Source organism: Hyla sarda, chromosome 8, assembly GCF_029499605.1.
Source record: "Hyla sarda isolate aHylSar1 chromosome 8, aHylSar1.hap1, whole genome shotgun sequence".
Lineage (NCBI taxonomy): Eukaryota > Metazoa > Chordata > Amphibia > Anura > Hylidae > Hyla > Hyla sarda.
Genome location: NC_079196.1, coordinates 10,385,887 through 10,411,108, shown reverse-complemented (window position 1 = coordinate 10,411,108; position 25,222 = coordinate 10,385,887). Strand labels below are relative to the sequence as shown.

The following is a 25,222-nucleotide window of genomic DNA, read 5'->3' as shown; positions in this document are numbered from 1 at the left end:
CCTGGACAGCCAACGGCTGTCTGGGCATGCTGGGAGTTGTAGTTTTGCAGAAGCTGGAGAGGCACAGGTTGGAGAACACTGATCTAAAGCTAAAGTTTCCAACTTATTGTTCTACCGATGGTTGTCAGGGCATGCTGGGAGTTGTAGTTTTGCAACAGAGGAAGAACCACAGGTCGGGGGGGACGGAGGGGGACACTCCATCACCCAGAGTGTGCCACAGAAAGAATAGGGGACATCAGTTTCTGCTGGGTAGTGGCAACAGAGACCCTCCCAGTGTCAGTCATCCTCTCTTCTATCTATACCAGTGATCTCCAAACTGTGGCCCTTCAGCTGTTGCAAAACTACAACTCCCAGGATGCTTGACTGTCCATGCATGTTGGGAGTTGTAGTTTTGCAACAGCTGGAGGTCCACTGTTTAGAGACTACTGGTTTAGAGGAAAGGAGCCGGACATAGGGAAGAAAGAAGCATTTTTTCTCTGATAAGATATATTACAAAGTTTCTTATATTTTCTTTTACAATCGATTTATTAAGATACATTGTTTTGGGGTTGGAATTGGTCTCTGTGAATACAATGATTGATCACGTAGGATTATTGATCCGTGGCGCTGCGGCCATAGAGTTCAGTGTCAGGGCTGTGGCTGACCCCAGCTATACAGATACCTCGTCCCCTGCGGCTCTGCTCCAGCCCTGTTGTGCCCCTTCCTCTTTTACTCACTGTCATGTGACTTTGGTGTTTCTCTCCGCCCATCAGCTCCTCACCAGCGGCTGGAACCACTCACCTTGTCTGGGATCGTCTCGTGTCTGCTCAGTCTCCTCTGTGCGGGTCTCAATCTCATCCGGGGATTCCATGCAGTAGAAAGTCTCTTACAGGTACTGTACTAGGGTTATACAGGGTTTCTCTGAAGTCATCCCAGGGGTTTCCATCAGGGATGTCCTGATACCGATACTGGATATTTGTGCAAGTACTTGTGCTCCTGCAAATGTCCCCGATACCGAATCCGATACTCGCTGGCGGGACCCCTGCTGGCAGATATCACGGAGGTGCCAAACTATGCAGCGCGCCCAACAGCTGAGCGTGCGTCATAGCCGGGACCTGTGGCTAATACCGAACATCACTGATCGCGGTGATGTCAGGCATTAACCCTATATATGCCACGATCAAAGTTGATCGCGGCATCTAAAAGTCCTGAAATTAACTGCCGGTTAGCTCAGGGATGCTGATCGGGATCACCGCAGTGACCCGATAAGCTGTGAGGATGGCCGGAGGTCCCTTACTGTGTTCCGTGCCTTCCAATCGTCGCTCCCTTACTGCAGCCATCCGTGGCAGGCAGTAGTAAAGGAGCGCCGATAACACTGACCAATGTGGCATAGCATTGATCAGTGTATGCAATCTACAGATTGCATGTAATAGTGCCCTATGGGGGACAAAAAAAAGTGTAAAAAGAAATAAAGAAATTATAAATGTGAACCCCTTTAAGATATTAAAAAAGCCCGTCCTCTAATAGAAAAAAAAAAAAAAAACTTTTTCCCCATTAAAAAAAAAAAAAAATAACCCTGTCACATGACATAGAAAAATGTATCAATAATTGGTATCGGCGAGTACTTAAAAAAAAAAAAGGATCGTTACTCGGTCTCGGTCTTAAAAAAATGGTATCGGGACCTCCCTAGATTCCATCAGGTACTGCACAGATACAGCTCCACTGCTGTATACTGTACACTGTATATGTATTGTAGACCATATGGCGTACTTAAAGAAGCACTCCGGGAATTATGTTTTACTTATATACTGCAGCATAAGCTATTATTAAAATGTAGAGGTTCTTGTGTATGCCGTGTGCTTACCTGTTTTAGCTCATGTGGCAGGTATAAGGTATTAGTTTCACATTATGTGCACTTTTGATTCATTTTCTCATTTAAAATGTTTATTAGAGAAATAAAAAATAGCACTATTTAACAGCAGTTTTGGTAAATTATACAATTTCTTCAGCAATTTTGGGAAAATCACAAGCGGGAAATCAAAAATAGGAAAAAAACACATCAAAAATACAGCGTGGAGTACAGTTTTAGGAGTGGTGTATAACTACTATATATCCTGATCCCATAGAGTTAACAGCAGTATACAGATAGAGCTGGAGGAGAGGTCTATAACTACTTTATACAGTGGTCCCTCAAGTTACAATATTAATTGGTTCCAGGACGACCATTGTATGTTGAAACCATTGTATGCTTAGACCATAACTCTATGGAAACCTGGTAATTGGTTCTGAAACCACCAAAATGTCATCCAAAAATAGGAAAAAGTGAGGATTAAAGAAAAATAAGTAGATAACTAATATAGATAAAGAAAATCCTTCCATATAAAAGTAATAAAGATCTGGGAGCTGTAATCACTGTCTATGTAGAGGACAGGAGCTTCTTCAGGGTCCTGTACAGAACACAGTGTCCTAAAAAAGTAATGGAGCCGCCCTCACCTGGTGCCCAAAGGAGCAGCTAACTATGGTACAGAACATGTAATACCTCCCTATACTGTAGGGGGCGCTACCAGACACCAGTCAGTGCATACACTTCAGTAATACAGGTAAAGAATACAGAACATGTAATACCTCCCTGTACTGTAGGGGGCGCTACCAGACACCAGTCAGTGCATACACTTCAGTAATACAGGTAAAGAGTACAGAACATGTAATACCTCCCTGTACTGTAGGGGGCACTACCAGACGCCAGTCAGTGCATACACTTCAGTAATACAGGTAAAGAGTACAGAACATGTAATACCTCCCTGTACTGTAGGGGGCGCTACCAGATATCAGTCAGTGCATACACTTCAGTAATAAGGTAAAGAGTACAGAACATGTAATACCTCCCTGTACTGTAGGGGGCGCTACCAGACACCAGTCAGTGCATACGCTTCAGTAATACAGGTATAGAGAAGTACAGAACATGTAATACCTCCCTGTACTGTAGGGGGCGCTACCAGACACAAGTCAGTGCATACACTTCAGTAATACAGGTAAAGAGCCTTTGGATGTCCAGGCATGCTGGGAGTTGTAGTTTTGCAACATCTGGAGGCACCCTGGTTGGCAAACACTGGGATAGGGGATAAGATGTCTGATCGCGGGGCTCCCACTGCTATCTCTTGCAGCACCCGGTATTCTAAACAAACGCAGGGTTCCTGCGGCAGTGGTCGTGACATTGTACCACGCCCCCTCCATTCATGTCTATGGAAGGGGGCGTGTCAACTCACACAATCACGGCCTCCAGCTCCGAACGTTCTGAACAAACTGTTCACAACGCTGGAGCACCGGAGTGCCCCTTTAAATATTTTACACCTCATAAACGCCACAAATAAGAAGGGAAGGTATTTTACGATCCCATTAATGAAGCGACGTTGAAATATGGAGCCACAACAGAAATCCTGTACAGCGACTACACCTGACGGCAGCCGGAGCAGAACTGGCAGGAGGTCTGTAATGAACCAATTAAACACGGTGACAAATACCGGCAGCGCCTGTAATAACCAGCACCGCGGGTCATCAGCCGGCAACCGCGCTCTGTCCCCGGCCGTCACATATTGTCGGCTTCTCTTCATATGCAAATCGTCACCATTAGACAAATCTGAGACAACAGCGACTCCTGCTGGACACTGCAGGACAGTGCAAGGGTTTGGGTTTTCTGATATAAGGAAAATATGTAAAATAAGTGATGGAAATAATCCTGGAGATGATGGGAGTGATACATTGTATGTGATACGAGATTAGATTGTGAGCTCCTGGGGTCAGGGATGATGGGAGTGATACATTGTATGTGATACAAGATTAGATTGTGAGCTCCTGGGGTCAGGGATGATGGGAGTGATACATTGTATGTGATAGGAGATTAGATTGTGAGTTCCTGGGGTCAGGGATGATGGGAGTGATACATTGTATGATAGGTGATTAGATTGTGAGCTCCTGGGGTCAGGGATGATGGGAGTGATACATTGTATGATAGGTGATTAGATTGTGAGCTCCTGGGGTCAGGGATGATGGGAGTGATACATTGTATGTGATAGGAGATTAGATTGTGAGCTCCTGGGGTCAGGGATGATGGGAGTGATACATTGTATGTGATAGGAGATTAGATTGTGAGCTCCTGGGGTCAGGGATGATGGGAGTGATACATTGTATGTGATAGGAGATTAGATTGTGAGCTCCTGGGGTCAGGGATGATGGGAGTGATACATTGTATGATAGGAGATTAGATTGTGAGCTCCTGGGGTCAGGGATGATGGGAGTGATACATTGTATGATAGGAGATTAGATTGTGAGCTCCTGGGGTCAGGGATGATGGGAGTGATACATTGTATGATAGGAGATTAGAATGCGAGCTCCTGGGGTCAGGGATGATGGGAGTGATACATAGTATGATAGGAGATTAGATTGTGAACTCCTGGGGTCAGGGATGATGGGAGTGATACATTGTATGTGATAGGAGATTAGATTGTGAGCTCCTGGGGTCAGGGATGATGGGAGTGATACATTGTATGTGATAGGAGATTAGATTGTGAGCTCCTGGGGTCAGGGATGATGGGAGTGATACATTGTATGTGATAGGAGATTAGATTGTGAGCTCCTGGGGTCAGGGATGATGGGAGTGATACATTGTATGTGATAGGAGATTAGATTGTGAGCTCCTGGGGTCAGGGAGGATGGGAGCATATATGGACAGTACTGCACCGCTGCTCTTGTTGTTGCTATGTATAGTGACCATCTCTCTGTATTGCAGAATGATGATGACGCCAGCTGTGTTATCGCCTTCTTCCTAGGAACAGCCGCCTGCCTCTACCAGGTATCTATGACCTATGACCTCCCACCCCTCCTCCATCATTTATATTGCCCGCAGATCTAACAATGTTCTGTGAATCTCCATTAGATTTCCCCAAGGGGGGTCACATAGACGTTATAAGCTAAAGTTGTTACTTTGGCCGCTGCAGCATTATTCCTGATGTTTCAGTGCAGTGTAGGGCACATGGGAGGTCAGACGGCACGAGGGCATAAATAATAGATCTGTATGGAGAAGGATCTGCAGTCTGTGTGCGATCCATCACCACGACTAACAGAGGCCGAAATACCCGGATATCTGATGGGGACGGGGGAGAACACATATATGGCTTCTGTATAGTAAGGGGGGAGAACACATATATGGCTTCTGTATAGTAAGGGAGGAGCACACATGACTTCTGTATAGTAAGGGGGGAGCACACATGACTTCTGTATAGTAAGGAGGAGCACACATGACTTCTGTATAGTAAGGGGGAGCACACATGACTTCTGTATAGTAAGGGAGGAGCACACATGACTTCTGTATAGTAAGGAGGAGCACACATGACTTCTGTATAGTAAGGAGGAGCACACATGACTTCTGTATAGTAAGGAGGAGCACACATGACTTCTGTATAGTAAGGAGGAGCACACATGACTTCTGTATAGTAAGGGAGGAGCACACATGACTTCTGTATAGTAAGGGGGAGCACACATGACTTCTGTATAGTAAGGGAGGAGCACACATGACTTCTGTATAGTAAGGAGGAGCACACATGACTTCTGTATAGTAAGGAGGAGCACACATGACTTCTGTATAGTAAGGAGGAGCACACATGACTTCTGTATAGTAAGGAGGAGCACACATGACTTCTGTATAGTAAGGAGGAGCACACATGACTTCTGTATAGTAAGGGGGAGCACACATGACTTCTGTATAGTAAGGGGGGAGAACACATGACTTCTGTATAGTAAGGGGGGAGCACACATGACTTCTGTTTAGTAAGGGGGGAGAACACATGACTTCTGTATAGTAAGGGAGGAGCACACATGACTTCTGTATAGTAAGGGAGGAGCACACATGACTTCTGTATAGTAAGGGGGGAGCACACATGACTTCTGTATAGTAAGGAGGAGCACACATGACTTCTGTATAGTAAGGAGGAGCACACATGACTTCTGTATAGTAAGGGAGGAGCACACATGACTTCTGTATAGTAAGGAGGAGCACACATGACATCTGTATAGTAAGGAGGAGCACACATGACTTCTGTATAGTAAGGGGGAGCACACATGACTTCTGTATAGTAAGGGAGGAGCACACATGACTTCTGTATAGTAAGGAGGAGCACACATGACTTCTGTATAGTAAGGAGGAGCACACATGACATCTGTATAGTAAGGAGGAGCACACATGACTTCTGTATAGTAAGGAGGAGCACACATGACTTCTGTATAGTAAGGGGGAGTACACATGACTTCTGTATAGTAAGGGAGGAGCACACATGACTTCTGTATAGTAAGGGGGGAGCACACATGACTTCTGTATAGTAAGGGGGAGCACACATGACTTCTGTATAGTAAGGGGGGAGCACACATGACTTCTGTATAGTAAGGGAGGAGCACACATGACTTCTGTATAGTAAGGGGGGAGCACACATGACTTCTGTATAGTAAGGGGGTAGTACACATGACTTCTGTATAGTAAGGAGGAGCACACATGACTTCTGTATAGTAAGGAGGAGCACACATGACTTCTGTATAGTAAGGGAGGAGCACACATGACTTCTGTATAGTAAGGGAGGAGCACACATGACTTCTGTATAGTAAGGGGGGAGCACACATGACTTCTGTATAGTAAGGAGGAGCACACATGACATCTGTATAGTAAGGAGGAGCACACATGACTTCTGTATAGTAAGGGGGAGCACACATGACTTCTGTATAGTAAGGGGGGAGCACACATGACTTCTGTATAGTAAGGGGGGAGCACACATGACTTCTGTATAGTAAGGAGGAGCACACATGACTTCTGTATAGTAAGGAAGAGCACACATGACTTCTGTATAGTAAGGGAGGAGCACACATGACTTCTGTATAGTAAGGAGGAGCACACATGACTTCTGTATAGTAAGGGGGGAGCACACATGACTTCTGTATAGTAAGGGGGGAGCACACATGACTTCTGTATAGTAAGGAGGAGCACACATGACTTCTGTATAGTAAGGAGGAGCACACATGACTTCTGTATAGTAAGGAGGAGCACACATGACTTCTGTATAGTAAGGAGGAGCACACATGACTTCTGTATAGTAAGGAGGAGCACACATGACTTCTGTATAGTAAGGGAGGAGCACACATGACTTCTGTATAGTAAGGAGGAGCACACATGACATCTGTATAGTAAGGAGGAGCACACATGACTTCTGTATAGTAAGGGGGAGCACACATGACTTCTGTATAGTAAGGGAGGAGCACACATGACTTCTGTATAGTAAGGGAGGAGCACACATGACTTCTGTATAGTAAGGGGGGAGCACACATGACATCTGTATAGTAAGGAGGAGCACACATGACTTCTGTATAGTAAGGGGGAGCACACATGACTTCTGTATAGTAAGGGGGGAGCACACATGACTTCTGTATAGTAAGGGGGGAGCACACATGACTTCTGTATAGTAAGGGGGGAGCACACATGACTTCTGTATAGTAAGGAGGAGCACACATGACTTCTGTATAGTAAGGAGGAGCACACATGACTTCTGTATAGTAAGGGGGGAGCACACATGACTTCTGTATAGTAAGGGGGGAGCACACATGACTTCTGTATAGTAAGGGGGGAGCACACATGACTTCTGTATAGTAAGGAGGAGCACACATGACTTCTGTATAGTAAGGAGGAGCACACATGACTTCTGTATAGTAAGGGAGGAGCACACATGACTTCTGTATAGTAAGGGGGGAGCACACATGACTTCTTTATAGTAAGGGGGTAGTACACATGACTTCTGTATAGTAAGGGGGGAGCACACATGACTTCTGTATAGTAAGGGGGGAGCACACATGACTTCTGTATAGTAAGGGAGGAGCACACATGACTTCTGTATAGTAAGGGAGGAGCACACATGACTTCTGTATAGTAAGGGAGGAGCACACATGACTTCTGTATAGTAAGGGAGGAGCACACATGACTTCTGTATAGTAAGGGGGGGAGCACACATGACTTCTGTATAGTAAGGAGGAGCACACATGACTTCTGTATAGTAAGGGGGTAGTACACATGACTTCTGTATAGTAAGGGAGGAGCACACATGACTTCTGTATAGTAAGGAGGAGCACACATGACTTCTGTATAGTAAGGGAGGAGCACACATGACTTCTGTATAGTAAAGAGGAGCACACATGACATCTGTATAGTAAGGAGGAGCACACATGACTTCTGTATAGTAAGGGGGAGCACACATGACTTCTGTATAGTAAGGGAGGAGCACACATGACTTCTGTATAGTAAGGGAGGAGCACACATGACTTCTGTATAGTAAGGGGGGAGCACACATGACTTCTGTATAGTAAGGAGGAGCACACATGACTTCTGTATAGTAAGGGGAGAGCACACATGACTTCTGTATAGTAAGGAGGAGCACACATGACTTCTGTATAGTAAGGGGGGAGCACACATGACTTCTGTATAGTAAGGGGGGAGCACACATGACTTCTGTATAGTAAGGAGGAGCACACATGACTTCTGTATAGTAAGGGAGGAGCACACATGACTTCTGTATAGTAAGGAGGAGCACACATGACTTCTGTATAGTAAGGGGGAGCACACATGACTTCTGTATAGTAAGGGGGGAGCACACATGACTTCTGTATAGTAAGGGAGGAGCACACATGACTTCTGTATAGTAAGGGGGGAGCACACATGACTTCTGTATAGTAAGGGGGGAGCACACATGACTTCTGTATAGTAAGGAGGAGCACACATGACTTCTGTATAGTAAGGAGGAGCACACATGACTTCTGTATAGTAAGGGGGGAGCACACATGACTTCTGTATAGTAAGGAAGAGCACACATGACTTCTGTATAGTAAGGAGGAGCACACATGACTTCTGTATAGTAAGGGAGGAGCACACATGACTTCTGTATAGTAAGGGGGGGGCACACATGACTTCTGTATAGTAAGGGGGGAGCACACATGACTTCTGTATAGTAAGGGAGGAGCACACATGACTTCTGTATAGTAAGGGGGGAGCACACATGACTTTTGTATAGTAAGGAGGAGCACACATGACTTCTGTATAGTAAGGAGGAGCACACATGACTTCTGTATAGTAAGGGAGGAGCACACATGACTTCTGTATAGTAAGGGGGGAGCACACATGACTTCTGTATAGTAAGGGGGTAGTACACATGACTTCTGTATAGTAAGGGGGGAGCACACATGACTTCTGTATAGTAAGGGAGGAGCACACATGACTTCTGTATAGTAGGGAGGAGCACACATGACTTCTGTATAGTAAGGGAGGAGCACACATGACTTCTGTATAGTAAGGGAGGAGCACACATGACTTCTGTATAGTAAGGGAGGAGCACACATGACTTCTGTATAGTAAGGGGGGAGCACACATGACTTCTGTATAGTAAGGAGGAGCACACATGACTTCTGTATAGTAAGGGGGAGCACACATGACTTCTGTATAGTAAGGGGGTAGTACACATGACTTCTGTATAGTAAGGAGGAGCACACATGACTTCTGTATAGTAAGGGGGAGCACACATGACTTCTGTATAGTAAGGGAGGAGCACACATGACTTCTGTATAGTAAGGGGGGAGCACACATGACTTTTGTATAGTAAGGAGGAGCACACATGACTTCTGTATAGTAAGGGGGTAGTACACATGACTTCTGTATAGTAAGGGGGAGCACACATGACTTCTGTATAGTAAGGAGGAGCACACATGACTTCTGTATAGTAAGGGGGGAGCACACATGACTTCTGTATAGTAAGGGGGGAGCACACAGGACTTCTGTATAGTAAGGGAGGAGCACACATGACTTCTGTATAGTAAGGGAGGAGCACACATGACTTCTGTATAGTAAGGGAGGAGCACACATGACTTCTGTATAGTAAGGGGGGAGCACACATGACTTCTGTATAGTAAGGGGGGAGCACACATGACTTCTGTATAGTAAGGGGGGAGAACACATGACTTCTGTATAGTAAGGGGGTAGCACACATGACTTCTGTATAGTAAGGGAGGAGCACACATGACTTCTGTATAGTAAGGGAGGAGCACACATGACTTCTGTATAGTAAGGGAGGAGCACACATGACTTCTGTATAGTAAGGGGGGAGCACACATGTCTTCTGTATAGTAAGGGGGGAGCACACATGACTTCTGTATAGTAAGGGGGTAGTACACATGACTTCTGTATAGTAAGGGGGAGCACACATGACTTCTGTATAGTAAGGGGGTAGTACACATGACTTCTGTATAGTAAGGGGGAGCACACATGACTTCTGTATAGTAAGGGGGTAGTACACATGTAACCTGTGCCCAGGACACTGCTGATGCCCATGGATTGTCGCTCTTTGTTCCCTTGCAGTGTTACCTGTTTATATACAGCACCAGCTGGAGGAACACAAAGTCATTCCTGGCCTTCGGCCTCATCTGCTTGTGTAACATGTACCTGCATGAACTGCGCAACCTGTGGCAGCTCTTCTTCCACGTCACCGTTGGAGCGTTCACAACTCTCCAGATCCGACTGCGGCAGCCACAAACTAAATCTCCCGACTATAACGTCTGACCCCGGCTCCTGGGCAGTGGTCGTGTCCTTAATATTTGCCTGTTTTTTTGTATTTTTATTTTGCATCCGGTGGCAGCCATGTTGTGGTGTCCTGACTCATAGGACCCGTAGCGGAGGCTGCGTACAGGTGATTTCTATTCTTTTTGTTGCAGCCTGAGTTATTGCCTTTGTAAGGCAGTTTTATTGTTACTAACAAATAAACAATTCTGTACAGATCTCGTCCTCTTGTGGAAATCTGTGGTATGGCAACGCGCTACAGTGAGGGCGGAAATTCTCTGATATATATAAGAACCAGATACAGGCGCACTCCAACAAAATAAGTGATTTAATATCTCATGTCAGCATTACAACGTTTCAGCTCCTCCTGGAGCCTTTTTCAAGCATATATAAACTAAACGGGATGAGTATTTAACTCAGGGAGAGTTCACCACTCCTGGTGTGACGGAGCTTTCAAGGGCCACTAATGGCCCTTGAAAGCTCCGTCACACCAGGAGTGGTGAACTCTCCCTGAGTTAAATACTCATCCCGTTTAGTTGGTCTAAGGCCCCTCATCTCAGCCAAGCCAGATTACCCTGACCTGTACTGACGAGGGGCAAGTACCCCGAAACAGCTGTCTGCAGATGGGTGCTCTTTCTTTCTGGAGAGAGTGTTCTGGCTTGGCATTAATCCCGATTAGCTTTTTATATTCCGTAACTGGAGCTAAACTGATACCAGGGAACATCGCCTGAAAAGGTGATGTAATGAGCTGATTTGCATATTCCCCTATATATATATATATATATATATATATATATATATATATATATATATATATAATCTCAATCATCTGGGCTGTGTACAACAATGTTCAGTGACAGCAAGCAGACATCTTGAAAATGTTAAAGAATTTAGGGGGAGATTATAAAAACGGCATTTCTTAAGATAATGCAAACTTAGACTAGTAGTGTCAGGGCAGTGTATTAAAGTTGCTGGTCTTTACATGGTAGAATTATGCGTTATTTATATATGGCCTCGTAATGGCTGTGACCATCTCATATTGATTTCTACCTTGTTACCTGTGCAGGGAGGGGGAGGGACAGAGCCGTTACCTATTGTCAATGGTGGATCCTGTTTTATCTTTATATAGATGTCACCTCTCCTTGTAAATGTGACCTCTTATTAGATGATAACTACTGGCCACGCCCTCTTATGATAATGAGACGGCTACTGACAGATTGCATCATGTCTTCCCTAGTCACTTCCAGAGCTGCATTCACCATTCTGCAGGCTTTTCATTTACTCTTGGACTTCAACACAGCTCACTGCTGCCCCCTGCTGTGCTGCACTGTAGTTTTACTCAATGCTGGATCCAGGTGGTGGTAAGCAGAAATGGATTATAAAATTCGGTCTGTATAATGTCCAGACACCAGTGGTCCTCTGAATATTGTAGGGTCCCAGAACCCCCAATTAATGCCATTTATATATACAGTCATGGCTGTAAATCTTGGCACCCCTGAAATTCCTCACAGGAAAGGATTGCAGTAACACATGTTTTGCTATACACATGTTTATTCCCTTTGTGTGTATTGGAACTAAACCAAAAAAGGAGGAAAAAAAGCAAATTGGACATAATGTCACCAAACTCCAAAAATGGGCTGGACAAAATTATTGGCACCTTTTCAAAATTGTGGAAAAATAAGATTGTTTCAAGCATGTGATGCTCCTTTATACTCACCTGGGGCAAGTAACAATCAATAAGCTTCTTACACCTCTCAGCCGGAATGTTGGACAACTCTTCCTATAACCATCAATAAGCTTCTTACACCTCTCAGCCGGAATGTTGGACAACTCTTCCTATAACCATCAATAAGCTTCTTACACCTCTCAGCCGGAATGTTGGACCACTCTTCCTTTACAAACTGCTCCCGGTCTCTTATTGGAAGGCGCCTTTTCCCAACAGTAATTATAAGATCTCTCCACAGGTGATCAATGGGATTTAGATCTGGACTCATTGCTGACACTTCAGAACTCTCCAGCGCTTTGTTGCCATCCATTTCTGGGGCTTTTTGACGTATGTTTGGGGTCATTGTCCTGCTGGAAGACCCAAGATCTCGGACACAAACCCAGCTTTCTGACACTGGGCTGTACAGTGCGACCCAAAATCCATTGGTAATCCTCAGATTTCATGATGTCTTGTACACATTCAAGGCCCCCAGTGCCAGAGGCAGCAAAACAACCCAAAACATCACTGACCTCCCCCATATGTCACTGTAGGTCCTGTGCTCTTTTCTTTGTAGGCCTCATTCAGTTTTCGGTAAACAGTAGAATGATTTGCTTTACCAAAAAGATCTATCTTGGTCTCATCTGTCCACAAGACGTTTTCCCAGAAGGATTTTGGTTACTCAAGTTCATTTTGGCAAAATGTAGTCTTTCTTTTTTATGTCTGTGTCAGCAGTGGGGTCCTCCTGGGTCTCCTCCATAGTGGGGTCCTCCCGGGTCTCCTCCATAGTGGGGTCCTCCCGGGTCTCCTCCATAGTGGGGTCCTCCCGGGTCTCCTCCATAGTGGGGTCCTCCCGGGTCTCCTCCATAGTGGGGTCCTCCTGGGTCTCCTCCATAGTGGGGTCCTCCTGGGTCTCCTCCATAGTGGGGTCCTCCTGGGTCTCCTCCATAGCGTTTCATTTAATTTAAATGTGGACGGATAGTTCGCGCTGACACTGATGCTCCCTGAGTCTGCAGGACAGCTTGAATATCTTTGGAACTTGTTTGGGGCTGCTTATCCACCATCCGGACTATCCTGTGTTGACGCCTTTCATCATTTTTTCCTTCCATCCACGTCCAGGGAGATTAGCTACAGTGCCATGGGGTGTAATCTTCTGATAATGTTGCGCACTGTGGACAAAGGCAAATCTAGATCTCTGGGGATGGACTTGTAACCTGGAGATTGTTGATATTTTTCCACAATTTTGGTTCTCAAGTCCTCAGACAGTTCTCTTCTCCTCTTTCTGTTGTCCATGCTTAGTGTGACACACACAGACACACAATGCAAAGACTAAGTGAACTTCTCTCCTTTTTATCTGCTTTCAGTTGTGATTTTTATATTGCCCACACCTGTTACTTGCCCCAGGTGAGTATAAAGGAACATCACATGCTTGAAACAATCTTATTTATCTACAATTTTGAAAGGTGACAATAATTTTGTCCAGACCATTTTTGGAGTTTGGTGACATTATGTCCAATTTGCTTTTTTTCCTCCTTTTTTGGTTTAGTTCCAATAAACACAAAGGGAATAAACATGTGTATAGCAAAACCTGTGTTACTGCAATCCTTTCCTGGGAGAAATACTTCATTTTCTAAAAAAATGTCAGGGGGCCAACATTTACGGCCATGACTGTATTATAATTAAATTAAATAGAGCTTTCCAACCGGGGTGATTCCAGCTGTTGCAAAACTACAACTCCCAGCATGCCCGGACAGCCGTTGGCTGTCCGGGCATGCTGGGAGTTGTAGTTTTGCAACCAAAAAAATAAAAGTAAAAACTTAATTTAAAAACATAAGTAATTTTCTGATCATTCCCTTTCAAGTGACAAATGATCCACATTGACACCAGGAAAAAAAACAGCATTTAATGTAGATGTCTGAACAGTTTCCATGGGAAATCAACGCTGCACCAAATGACCAACAGAAGACGTCGCCGATGTAGGTGAAGCCCGCGAGCACAGTGCAAAAGGTACAGGGCGCAGGGAAGGGGGGGGGGAGGGGCTCTGCATTTACCGAAAAGGGATGTGGCGCAGATGGAAGCGTCGATAAACGTGAGATATAAATTATACAACAAAGGTACTAGAAATATATAGCGCTATATGGAGGCGTATACTACACAGAGAGACCGGGCAGCTTCATAGGTATATAGATACAGCAATATACAGTCCCCGCCGCACCGGCCAGCGACATCCCACGAATCGGGCGCAGTCTGTGGCGCGGCCGCAGGATCGAGGATTTGCATTTGGAAATCTGTGGCGACTTTTCTCTTGCTGACATTAAAGGAGCACTCCAGGTTTTTTACTTTATTTTTATATTTATTTTTAACCCATATCATGCACGCTCGCCATCACTTGTCCTACAGTGCCATCTGTTTTATTCCAGCACAGCTGCAGCCATGTGTTTCATTTCTGTAACTGGGTCATGTGATCTGACCCACACTGAAAATCACAGGACTTGATGTGTCAGAGGAAATGGTCAGTCCTGGGTCAGCTGACTTCCTGGGAACTACAGGATGACATCATCACTTATCAGATCCCTCCCCCTCCAGCTGTATACTGCTGCTGCTATCTCTATATAATCAAGATATATAGTAGTTATACACCTTCCCTCCTGCTCTATCTGTATACTGCTGCTATCTCTATGGGATCAGGATATATAGTAGTTATACTCCTCCCCTCCTGCTCTATCTGCATACTGCTGCTATCTCTATTGGATCAGGATATACAGTAGTTATACACCTCCCCTCCTGCTCTATCTGTATACTGCTGCTATCTCTATGGGATCAGGATATATAGTAGTTCTACTCCTCCCCTCCTGCTCTATCTGTATACTGCTGCCATCTCTATAGGATCAGGATATATAGTAGTTATACACCTCCCCTCCACCTCTATCTGTATACTGCTGCTATCTCTATTGGATCAGGATATACAGTAGTTATACACCTCCCCTCCTGCTCTATCTGTATACTGCTGCTATCTCTATAGGATCAGGATATACAGTAGTTATACACCTCCCCTCCACCTCTATCTGTATACTGCTGCTATCTCTATTGGATCAGGATATACAGTAGTTATACACCTCCCCTCCTGCTCTATCTGTATACTGCTGCTATCTCTATAGGATCAGGATATACAGTAGTTATACACCTCCCCTCCTGCTCTATCTGTATACTGCTGCTATCTCTATAGGATCAGGATATATAGTAGTTATACACCTCCCCTCCACCTCTATCTGTATACTGCTGCTATCTCTATAGGATCAGGATATACAGTAGTTATACACCTCCCCTCCTGCTCTATCTGTATACTGCTGCTATCTCTATAGGATCAGGATATACAGTAGTTATACACCTCCCCTCCTGCTCTATCTGTATACTGCTGCTATCTCTATAGGATCAGGATATATATTGGTTATACACCTCCCCTCCACCTCTATCTGTATACTGCTGCTATCTCTATTGGATCAGGATATACAGTAGTTATACCCCTCCAGGTCTTTCTGTATATTGCTGCTACCTCTAGGGGGGTCCGACCACTGGGGCCCACTGCGATCTCATTTATGGATCTCCGGCTCTCCTCCACAGCGGCACCTCACCATCCCTTCCCGAAGGGGGGGCACCACACCTCCTCCATATAGCTCTATGGGAGAGTCAAAGATAGCCGAACGGCTCCCCCATAGAGCTATATGGAGGGGGTGTGGCGGCCCCGATTCGGGCAGGGATGGTGACGTGCCGCTGTGGAGGAGAGCCTGGGCTCCATACAGAAGATCGCGGGGGGCCCTAGCGGACTGACCACACGCAATCTAATACTTATCCCCTACGATACTTCTTCTTTAATAAGATGACCAGGTGCAGTGATCAGACTCCATTCCTTCTCTCTGCAAAGCCAAATAATTCATTTGAAATGTTAGGAAATCATTTCTGTTATGAGAAGAAAACAAAACATCATGGCGGAAAACCCCCATGGCTACCACACAAAAAACACAAAACCTGTAGAGTGCTTCTTTAATAGTGAAGAACATACAATCCTTTTTTATTGGGTCTCTTAGGCTGCATTCACACTATGATTGTGCCATCATATCGGTGTCCACGATCAGGGGTCCTGGGTTCAAATCCCACCAAGGACATCTGCAAAGAGTTATGTTCTCTACGTGTTTTTCCGCTTGCATTTCCTCAGGGGGTACTCCTGTTTCCTCCCACACTTCAAAAAACATACTGATGGGTTCAGATTGTGAGCCCTATTGAGGACAGGAAACCCATATGAGTGTACAGCGCTGCGGAATCTGTGTGCGCTATATAAATAAAGAGTTATTATTATCAGGTCATTTTCCAAGCTTATACTTGGACCCTATAGTGTGACTCGCTGCGCTTCGGGTCCAAGTATAAAGATGTAGATGGCCAGTCCATTAAAGGGGTATTCCGGCTTTATACATCTTATCCCCTATCCAAAGGTATGTATGATCGCTGGGGACCGCCGTGATCTCAGTGGAGCCCGCCGGCATTCTGTGCTGTCTCCAAGACGGGGACGTGATGGCATGGCCACGCCCCCTAGTGACATCACACCACGCCCCCTCCATTCATGTCCATGGGAGGGGGCGTGACGGCCGTCCCCGTCTCGGAGGCAGTGTCTGACACAGAATGCAGCGGGCTGCACAGAGATCGCAGAGATCCCCAGCGGATGTATAAAGCCGGAATACCTCTTTAAGGGGTACTCCCGTGGAAAACTTTTTCTTTTTAATCAACTGGTGCCAGAAAGTTAAACAGATTTGTAAATTACTTCTATTAAAAAATCTTAATCCTTCCAGTACTTATTAGCTGCTGAATACTACAGAGGAAATACTTTTCTTTTTGGATTTCTCTTGAAACGACCACAGTGCTCTCTGCTGACCTCTGCTCTGGACAGTTCCTAAAATGGACAGCAGAGGTCAGCGGAGAGCACTGTGGTCGTGACAGAAGAGAAATCCAAAAAGAAAAGCATTTCCTCTGTAGTATACAGCCCCTAAAAAGTACTGGAAGGATTAAGATTTTTTTTAATAGAAGTGATTTACAAATCTGTTTAACTTTATGGCACCAGTTGATTTAAAAAATAAATAAATAAATAAAAGCTTTCCACGGGAGTACCCCAGTCTATGGGGCCCCTGCCTGTCTGTGCTCGGACCCCCAATACATTGTGTATTTTCCTCCAATGGCACAACTGTAGTGTGAACTAGGCCATAAATGCCGCACCGGCATACGCTCTCCTTGCAGCCTGGACCTTGTTTCCCCCCACAAGTCTAACCTTGTGATCCCCGGGTGCCCCCACATTTTTGCAATATTCAGAGGGGGGCGCACATGCATGTCCGTTCTGCTGTATAGTGCGGCACTAATAAAGCTGCCCGGTCTGTAACCAGAGAAAATGCAGAAAAAGCTGAAGAAATGAGAAAAGCGACTGGTAACTATACAGAATGGATACACGTCGTGTGCGCAGTTCACTTGGCGTCAGCCTTTGTATACAATTTACAAAATATATCATCTGTGATTTTTGTTTTTTATATATATATCTTTTTTTAATTTTTTTTTTTATTTAATTTTATTTTTTTTACTAGATCTCCACGCTAAAATATTACAAAATAAAAATTACAAAAAAGGTGCAGATCTTTACGGCGAGTCAGGGGCACGGCCATAAAGTGAACCGTCGTGCGCCGCAAGGGAGGAGACTACTCGGCAAGAACTGTCCAGAGCAGAAGAGGTTTACTATAGGGATTTGCTCCTACTCTGGACAGTTCCTGACATGGACTGAGGTGTCAGCAGAGAGCACTGTGGACAACTTCCTGTGGAGCATGCAGCAGCTGATAAGTACTGGAAGGATTAAGATTTTTAAATAGAAGTGTTTTACAAATATGTTTAAAGGGGTACTCCGGTGAAAAACTTTTTTTTTTTTTTTTTTTTTTTTTTTTTAAATCAACTGGTGCCAGAAAGTTAAACAGATTTGTAAATTACTTCTGTTAAAAATCTTAATCCTTCCTGTACTTATTAGCTGCTGAATACTACAGAGGAAATTCTTTTCTTTTTGAAACACAGTGCTCTCTGCTGACATCTCTGTCCATTTTAGGAACTGTCCAGAGTAAAAGGAAATACCCATAGCATACACTAGACTAGGGCAATGTTTTGCAACCAGGGTGCCTCCAGCTGTTGCAAAACTACAATTTCCAGCATGCCTGGACAGCCTCTAGCTGTCCGGGCATGTTGGGAGTTGTAATTTTGCAACAGCTGGAAGCACCCTGTTTGGGGAACACTGTTGTATGCAGTAATCTTTCAACCCTCTATAAATGGCCCCCTCGGCCGGAGACAGGCGACGGGTTCACTTTACGTTTACGTGTAACCAGAATCTTCCCAGCTCTATTAATAAATATGGAGATATCGGTTTCCTGCCCCCTCATCCATCAGTATTGGGTTTCGGGGATCCCATGGGGTGGGCTCTGGTCTGGTCACAAGGAAAAAAAAAGGCCACAGGACGGTTCTGACGCGTTTCGGTCCTAGCGATCCATGTACATTGCCGTCGGTCTGGTACCGTAATACATTCCTTCCTTCATAGAGGAAATCAATGAGTCGTTTTCAATAAATATTCCGCCCTCCGCTCGTCTCCTTCCCGTCTCCCCCAGGAGTCCGTGTGATCTTTGGTCAAACACCCGTCAGCCGCACTGGAGCTCCCGGTTTGTGTGGCGGCTCAGCAGCCGCGTTGGCTCCTCGCCGGCGGGTTATGTCGGACGTGTATCAGTGCACGGTGGTAGCTCGAGCTTCTCCCGCCTCGCTAGCTGCTGGAGGGTCCTTGATTTAGAAAATAGGTGGTCATCTCCCCTTTGCCCTTCACCTTGACCACCCCTCGGCACTCCAGCGAGTAGTTACAGGCGGCCAGGACCTGCTGCAGATCCGCCGTCACCTGAAACGCGACAAGAGAGAAGGGGCTGAGCGAATGAACGGTTCTGAACCGCAGCGTCACCACCTGTACAGCGCCATCTACCCACCTGAATCCGCTCGGGGACCCCAGTGCTGTCCATGCGACTCGCCACGTTTACAGTGTTCCCCCAAATATCGTACTGCGGTTTACGAGCTCCTATGACGCCGGCGACCACAGGTCCGATGTTGAGTCCTGAGAAATGACATGAGAGATAATACAGGCATCATATATGGCAGATATCTATACAGTGATCCCTCAACTTACAATGGCCTCAACATACAAGAGTTTCAGCATACAATGGTCTTTTCTGGACCATCGTAAGCTGAAACCAGACTCAACATACAATGCTATGGACAGTCCAGATCTGTGAAACGTGTCAATGGCCGGAAGAACCGACCAATCAAAATGGGCATTCACTGGTAAAACCCCTGTATTACTGAAGTGTATGCACTGGTGTCTGGTAGCGCCCCCTACAGTACAGGGAGGTATTACATGTTCTGTACTCTTTACCAGTATTACTGAAGTGTATGCACTGACTGGTGTCTGGTAGCGCCCCCTACAGTACAGGGAGGTATTACATGTTCTGTACTCTTTACCAGTATTACTGAAGTGTATGCACTGACTGGTGTCTGGTAGCGCCCCTTACAGTACAGGGAGGTATTACATGTTCTGTACTCTTTACCTGTATTACTGAAGTGTATGCACTGACTGGTGTCTGGTAGCGTCTCCTACAGTACAGGGAGGTATTACATGTTCTGTACTCTTTACCTGTATTACTGAAGTGTATGCACTGACTGGTGTCTGGTAGCGCCTCCTACAGTACAGGGAGGTATTACATGTTCTGTACTCTTTACCTGTATTACTGAAGTGTATGCACTGACTGGTGTCTGGTAGCGCCTCCTACAGTACAGGGAGGTATTACATGTTCTGTACTCTTTACCTGTATTACTGAAGTGTATGCACTGACTGGTGTCTGGTAGCGTCTCCTACAGTACAGGGAGGTATTACATGTTCTGTACTCTTTACCTGTATTACTGAAGTGTATGCACTGACTGGTGTCTGGTAGCGTCTCCTACAGTACAGGGAGGTATTACATGTTCTGTACTCTTTACCTGTATTACTGAAGTGTATGCACTGACTGGTGTCTGGTAGCGCCTCCTACAGTACAGGGAGGTATTACATGTTCTGTACTCTTTACCTGTATTACTGAAGTGTATGCACTGACTGGTGTCTGGTAGCGCCTCCTACAGTACAGGGAGGTATTACATGTTCTGTACTCTTTACCTGTATTACTGAAGTGTATGCACTGACTGGTGTCTGGTAGCGTCTCCTACAGTACAGGGAGGTATTACATGTTCTGTACTCTTTACCTGTATTACTGAAGTGTATGTACTGACTGGTGTCTGGTAGCGCCCCCTACAGTACAGGGAGGTATTACATGTTCTGTACTCTTTACCTGTATTACTGAAGTGTATGCACTGACTGGTGTCTGGTAGCGCCCCCTACAGTACAGGGAGGTATTACATGTTCTGTACTCTTTACCTGTATTACTGAAGTGTATGCACTGACTGGTGTCTGGTAGCGCCCCCTACAGTACAGAGTGGTATTACATTTTCTGTACACTTTACCTGTCCCAGGGTTACCTGCTCCTTTGGACACCAGGTGTACTACTATATATACACTGCTCAAAAAAATATAGTCAACACTTAAGATAACACATCCTAGATCTGAATGAACTAATCGTGTGAAATCCTTTCCTCTTTACATAGTTGAATGCGCTGAAAACTAAATGACACAAAAATTATAAATGGAAATCAAATATATTAACCCCTGGAGGTCTGGATATGGAGTCACACTCCAAATCACAGTGGAAAACCCCACTACAGGCTGATCCAACTTTATGTAATGTCCTTAATACAAGTCCCAATGAGGCTCAGTAGTGTGTGTGGCCTCCACGTGCCCGTATGACCTCCCTACAACGCCTGGGCATGCTCCTGATGAGGTGGAGGTGGAAATTATAGGCAATTAGCAAGACACCCCCAATAAAGGAGTGGTTCGGCAGGTGGTGACCACAGACCACTTCTCAGTTCTTATGTTTCCTGGCTGATGTTTTGGTGACTTTTGAATGCTGGCGGTGCTTTCACTCTAGTGGCAGCATGAGACGGAGTCTACAATCCACACAAGTTGCTCAGGTAGTGCAGCTCATCCAGGATGGCATATCAATGCGAGCTGTGGCAAGAAGGTTTGCTGTGTCTGTCAGCGTAGTGTCCAGAGCATGGAGGCGCTACCAGGAGACAGGCCAGTACATCAGGAGACGTGGAGGAGGCCGTAGGAGGGCAACAACCCAGCAGGAGGACCGCTACCTCCACCTTTGTGCAACGAGGAGCAGGAGGAGCACTGCCAGAGCCCTGCAAAATGACCTCCAGCAGGACACAAATGTTTATGTGTCCACTCAAACGGTCAGAAACAGACTCCATGAGGGTGGTATGAGGGCCCGACGTCCACAGGTGGGGGTTGTGCTTACAGCCCAACACCGTGCAGGACGTTTGGCATTTGCCAGAGAACACCAAGATTGGCAAATGTACTCTTCACAGATGAAGGCAGGTTCACACTGAGAACATGTGACAGACGTGACAGAGTCTGGAGACGCTGTGGAGAACGTTCTGCTGCCTGCAACATCCTCCAGCATGACCGGTTTGGTGGTGGGTCAGTAATGGTGAGGGGTGGCATTTCTTTGGGGGCCGCACAGCCCTCCATGTTCTTACCAGAGGTAGCCTGACTGCCATTAGGTACCGAGATAAGATCCTCAGACCCCTTGTAAGACCATATGCTGGTGCGGTTGGCCCTGGGTTCCTCCTAATACAAGACAATGCTAGACCTCATGTGGCTGGAGTGTGTCAGCAGTTCCTACAAGAGGAAGGCATTGATGCTATGGACTGGCCGCCCGTTCCCCTGAATCCGATTGAGCACATCTGGGACGTCTCGCTCCATCCACCACAGACTGTCCAGGAGTTGGTGGATGCTTTAGTCCAGGTCTGGGAGGACATCCCTCAGGAGACCATCCTCCACCTCATCAGGATCATGCCCAGGCGTTGTAGGGAGGTCATACGGGCACATGGAGGCCACACACACTACTGAGCCTCATTGGGACTTGTATTAAGGACATTACATAAAGTTGGATCAGCCTGTAGTGGGGTTTTCCTCTGTGATTTTGAGTGACTCCATATCCAGACCTCCAGGGGTTCATACATTTCATTTCCATTGATAATTTTTGTGATTTTGTTGTCAGCGCATTCAACTATGTAAAGAGGAAAGTATTTTATACGATTAGTTCATTCATTCAGATCTAGGATGTGTTATCGCAGGGTTCACTATATTTTTTTTGAGCAGTGCATGTGTGTGTGTATATATATATATATATATATATAGATAAGAGAGATGGGTGTGTGTGTATACATCTCTCTCATATCTACCTATCTATCTCATATCTATCTATCTCATATCTATCTCTCTCTCTCATATCTATCTATCTATCTCATTCTCATATCTATCTATCTATCTCATTCTCATATCTATCTATCTATCTCATATCTATCTATCTATCTATCTCATATCTATCTATCTATCTATCTCATATCTATCTATCTATCTATCTCATATCTATCTATCTATCTATCTCATATCTATCTATCTATCTCATATCTATCTATCTATCTCATATCTATCTATCTATCTATCTATCTATCTATCTATCTCATATCTATCTATCTATCTATCTATCTATCTCATATCTATCTATCTATCTCATATCTATCTATCTATCTCATATCTATCTATCTATCTCATATCTATCTATCTATCTATCTATCTATCTCATATCTATCTATCTATCTCATATCTATCTATCTATCTCATATCTATCTATCTCATATCTATCTATCTCATATCTATCTATCTCATATCTATCTATCTATCTATCTATCTATCTCATATCTATCTATCTATCTCATATCTATCTATCTCATATCTATCTATCTCATATCTATCTATCTCATATCTATCTATCTACCTATCTATCTCATATGTATCTATATACACACCTCTCTCTATCATGCCCTGACAGCCTTCAGAATATCAACAGGTTCAGTATGTCAGTTTTGTTCGAGAAGTTTAGGAATACTGCTGCACATGCTGATCGGCTGAAGGCTGTCAGGGCATGATGGGAGTTGTCGTTCTGAAATGCTTGTACAGCATTGTTTCCAAACCTGTGGCTCTACAAACGTTGCAAAACTACAACTCCCATCATGCCCTGACAGCCTTCAGCCGATCAGCATATGCGGCAGTATTCCTAAACTTCTCGAACAAAACTACAACTCCCATCATGCCCTGACACCTTTTGGCTTATCAACATGTAAAGCAGTCTTCCCAAACCTGTTGATCGGCTGAAGGCTGTCGGGGCATGATGGGAGTTGTAGTTTTGCCATAGCTGGAGAGCCATAGTTTCGGGAACAATTCTGTGCAAGTGTTTCCAAACTACAACTCCCATCATGCCCTGACAGGCTACAGGCAGGCGATCAGCCTCCACTGCAGTGTTCCTGAACCTGTGACCTGAACCCTCTCCAGCCATTGCAAAACTACAACTCCCATCATGCCCTGACAACCCTACTGTCCCCCCCCCCCCTTCACCCACCGATCTTCATCTGGAAGTTGTTGAAGGAGTGCTCATTGATGTACTTCATCTGATCCATCAGCCTCATTGCATAATCCGCCAGCGCCTTGATGTGCGACTTCCCGACCTTGTCGTAGGTGGTGTCGTTCAGCCCTGAGGCCGCCATGTAGGTGCTGCCGATCGTCTTTATCTTCTCCAGCTGACGGAACTCGTCCTCGCTGATTATCTGTGGAGAGGCCGAGATCAGTACAGGACTAGAAGGGGTTAACTCTGCTGCAATGTATTCTGGGAGATATAGGGGGGGGGGGGGAATTTATTTAAAAAGGGGTATTCCGGCCCTAATACATCTTATCCCCTATCCAAAGCATAGGGGTTAAGATGTCTGATCATGGGGGTCCCGCTGCTGGGGACCCCCGCAATCTGTCATTCAGCACCCACCTTTGCAAGCTCTCCGCAGCGCTCCAGCGCTGCGGAGAGCTTGCAAAGGTGGGTGCTGAATGACAGATTGCGGGGGTCCCCTGCAGCGAGATCACCCCTTTGCTTTGTATAGGGCAGTGGTCTCCAACCTGCGGACCTCCAGATGTTGCAAAACTACAACTCCCAGCATGCCTGGACAGCCTTTGGCTGTCCGGGCATGCTGGGAGTTGTAGTTTTGCAACATCTGGAGGTCCGCAGGTTGGAGACCACTGGTATATGGGATAAGATATATTAGGGCCGGAGTACCCCTTTAAGAATTTAGCCATTTCCATTTTGTTTTTTAATGTATTTTGGCGGAAAAAAAGTCGCATGCAATGCGACTTTATTGCCCAAAGCAGCTTTGAGAGAAAACATCATGGGGGTCCCGCTGCTGGGGACCCCCGCAATCTGTCATTCAGCACCCACCTTTGCAAGCTCTCCGCAGCGCTGCGAAGAGCTTGCAAAGGTGGGTGCTGAATGACAGATTGCGAGGGTCCCCAGCAGCGAGACCACCGCGATCAGACATCTTAACCCCTATGCTTGGTATAGGGCAGTGGTCTCCAACCTGCGGACCTCCAGATGTTGCAAAACTACAACTCCCAGCATGCCCGGACAGCCTTTGGCTGTCCGGGCATGCTGGGAGTTGTAGTTTTGCAACATCTGGAGGTCCGCAGGTTGGAGACCACTGATATAGGGGATAAGATATATTAGGGCCGGAGTACCCCTTTAAGAATTTAGCCGTTTCCGTTTTGTTTTTTAATGTATTTTGGCGCAAAAAAAGTCTTTATTGCCCAAAGCAGCTTTGAGAGAAAA

General features: G+C 45.5%; 2 protein-coding genes across 3 annotated transcripts in view; one reads left to right on the top strand and one right to left on the bottom strand.

Annotated features, from left to right (window-relative positions):
- SEC22A (SEC22 homolog A, vesicle trafficking protein) overlaps positions 1-10,822 on the top strand; it is a 32,920-nt gene extending 22,098 nt beyond the window's left edge. For both annotated transcript variants that reach the window (XM_056535483.1, XM_056535485.1), the window contains exons 5-7: positions 753-871; positions 4,766-4,828; positions 10,412-10,822. In XM_056535483.1, the coding sequence (XP_056391458.1) occupies positions 753-871; positions 4,766-4,828; positions 10,412-10,612 (383 nt within the window). In that variant the 3' untranslated portion in view covers positions 10,613-10,822. The remainder of the gene's footprint in view (positions 1-752; positions 872-4,765; positions 4,829-10,411) is intronic.
- A 7,715-nt stretch (positions 10,823-18,537) lies between these two features.
- ADCY5 (adenylate cyclase 5) overlaps positions 18,538-25,222 on the bottom strand; it is a 138,308-nt gene continuing 131,623 nt past the window's right edge. Inside the window, exons 22-24 of the mRNA XM_056536606.1 lie at positions 23,975-24,179; positions 19,352-19,476; positions 18,538-19,266 (exon numbers count right to left, since the gene is read on the bottom strand). Coding sequence (XP_056392581.1) covers positions 19,138-19,266; positions 19,352-19,476; positions 23,975-24,179 — 459 coding nt within the window. The 3' untranslated portion in view covers positions 18,538-19,137. The remainder of the gene's footprint in view (positions 19,267-19,351; positions 19,477-23,974; positions 24,180-25,222) is intronic.